We start from the raw sequence: 2,470 nt of genomic DNA on the forward strand, positions 1-2,470 counted from the left end.
ACAGAGGGCACCCCTGCCTAAGCCCCTGCTGTATCTCTATAGGCCCAGATACCTTGTTTTCCCATTTTATAAGCACCTTAATACTTTTATAGATATCTTTTAAAAGATTTCTTACTCCACGATGATGATGATGATGATGATGATGATGATGATGATGATGATTTGTGGCTAATGAACCCTTTGTAACGGGTGGACTCAATATATTAGTGTCCTAGCCAAGAGAAAAAAAAAGAAAAAACAATCTATACCACATAGTCAAGAGTCATAATCAAGAGTCACATAGTCTAATCACAACCGGCACCGTTCGGGATTGTTTTACCGCTCTCCACCACCGCTCTAGGCGAGCTTTAGTTGTGGCTACGCCCTCGAAGCAGCGGCCACCTTCAGCGTCGAGAAATCAGAGGGCCTGCGGCATGGTGGTGCCGTCTTTTGGGGTGGGAGACAACTTCGCACAGTTAAGGACCAGATGCTCCGCCGTCTCCCGCTCGCTACCGCATACCCTGCACACAGCGGCCTGCACCTCGGGGGCGCAGTCAAACCGGCTGCGGTAGTCAAGAGTTCGGAGTGCGCCCGCACGCGCCTCGAATAGGAGGGCGCTGCCACCACTGTTGTCGTAGATCGGCTCCGGTGTGATGGTCCCCTTGTTGTCGCAGTACAGGCGGAGCGTCGTCTTCGAGGCCATAGCCGATTTCCACAGCTCTCGCTCTGTCTCACGCACATGGTCCTGAACTCCTTTAGCCGTCTCACACCTGGCTCCTCCGGTTTCCGAATAGTTCAAGAGGCCATATTTTCGCCTCAGGAACTGGACACGCGCCCTCCATTGTGTCTGGATGCCTTTAAGGTAGACGTACCGAAACACCCTGCGCGCCCACCTGCCGTCATCCATGTTGCGCAGACGGCACTCAAACGCAATTTTGCTCTTGGCCTCTCGAGCCTCGAAGGAGGACCAGCCGACATCGCCCTGGATGGCCTCTACGGCAACTCGGCCATGGCAGCCCAGCGCCAGGCGGCCTACCTCTCGCTGCCCACGTTCTAGCCAATCACGGGTTGGTGTCGTCAGGCATATGGTTGAGTTCGCGAAGGTCAGTCCAGGCACATGCACTGACTTCCACAGCTCGCGCACCATGAGATATCGGCTACAGCCCCACAGGCATTGTCGGCGCAGTATGCGACTGGCCCGCTGTGCCGATTGTCTCAGGTGCGCCTCGTGTTCCGCGTTGACACCATCTGAGGCACTAAGCACTACACCAAGATAGCGGTACTCTTCCGCTGCCGGGAGCCTCTCGCCATCTGGGAGCACCATAGCCGGATTTTCCCGGTCCCCAGAGAACTGTACTACCGCCGACTTCCTCGAATTGAAGGCTAGGCCCAAGGAGCCAAGGTGTTTGGCTGATGTTTCAACCAGCTGCTGCAGTTGGGCTTCATTTTCGGCCAGTAGCACAAGGTCGTCCGCAAAAACAAGGCCAGGAATCGTCCAAGATGTTGGGGTGCTGTAAACGAGAAGTTTAGTGTGAACCCCACGTCCAAATTTAGAAGGGCGTGCTCAAGACTCGCTGTATATAGCATATACAGCAATGGGGAGAGGGGACAGCTTTGCTTCAGGCCTCTCTTTACCTCCACTGGTCGCGCGCGCGTCTCCCCAAAGTGGGTTTCAATGGTGTTGCCAGTGTAGAGTCGGCGAAGTAGGTCGATCCACACGGGCGGCATGCCGAGGTCATCCATGCGAGATAGGAGGAGGTTATGCGGCACGCTGTCGTAGGCTTTGGCTACGTCCAGGAAACAGGCGAGTAAACCTCGCGATTCCTTGCGCGCAATCTCAATGCACTGCATGAGCACAAATAGGTTGTCCTCAACCCGCCGGTTCTGCCGAAAGCCATTTTGCAGCTCCGTGAGTGTCCCGCTCTTCTCCGCCCACGCGTTCATCCAGCTTTTGATGACCTGCATGAAGATTCGGTAGAGCACACTGGTGACCGTGAGTGGCCTATAGTCTTGTAGTTGGGCACTGCATCCTCCCTTCTTAGGTATCAGGCATACTCTACCGCGGCACCAAGATGATGATGATGATGATGATGATGATTTATTGGCATCCCCTTTGAAACGGAGCGGCGACAAATAGTCACCTAGCCTGCTTGATTTAATCAGGTATACTATACATGTTCTTTATCTAGCATTTTTGTATACCTCTCATTATTTTTCTTTTTCAAAAATTTACCTTGTACCGCTGCCTATGATTTTAAGAGATCAGGTCGTATCCATCTTTTCCCTGCTTTTTTTCCACCAGTACTCTAATCGTCTCTTGCTGATCTCTACGGCTGATCTGTTTATGTTTCCTTCCACTTTAAACCCAAGCGCTTCTGGGAGTTGCACGTTACCTACGGTTCTCGCTGGGTGGATCCGGTCGCATTCCATCAGGATGTGCTGAGTGGTCTCTGGATCTTTACTGCAGCATGCACATGTCTCATCTAGTTCC

General features: G+C 52.8%; 1 protein-coding gene across 1 annotated transcript; it reads right to left on the bottom strand.

Moving 5' to 3' along the window:
• Positions 1 to 397: 397 nt before the first annotated feature.
• On the bottom strand, positions 398 to 1,944 carry LOC125944979 (uncharacterized). Its single transcript, XM_049666470.1, has 2 exons — positions 1,571 to 1,944; positions 398 to 1,490 (listed from the first exon to the last, which is right to left on the bottom strand). The coding sequence occupies exons 1-2, from the start codon at positions 1,942 to 1,944 to the stop codon at positions 398 to 400; spliced, it is 1,467 nt and encodes a 488-aa protein (XP_049522427.1).
• Positions 1,945 to 2,470: the final 526 nt, after the last annotated feature.

Source organism: Dermacentor silvarum, chromosome 4 (genome assembly GCF_013339745.2).
Source record: "Dermacentor silvarum isolate Dsil-2018 chromosome 4, BIME_Dsil_1.4, whole genome shotgun sequence".
Lineage (NCBI taxonomy): Eukaryota > Metazoa > Arthropoda > Arachnida > Ixodida > Ixodidae > Dermacentor > Dermacentor silvarum.

Coding starts and splice junctions, on each gene's coding strand:
- LOC125944979 (XM_049666470.1), bottom strand. CDS start 1,944: ATGCAGGTCATCAAAAGCTGGATGAACGCGTGGGCGGAGAAGAGCGGG. Junction 1,491..1,570: donor TGTCCCCTCTCCCCATTGCT/GTATATGCTATA, acceptor TCTCGTTTACAG/CACCCCAACATCTTGGACGA.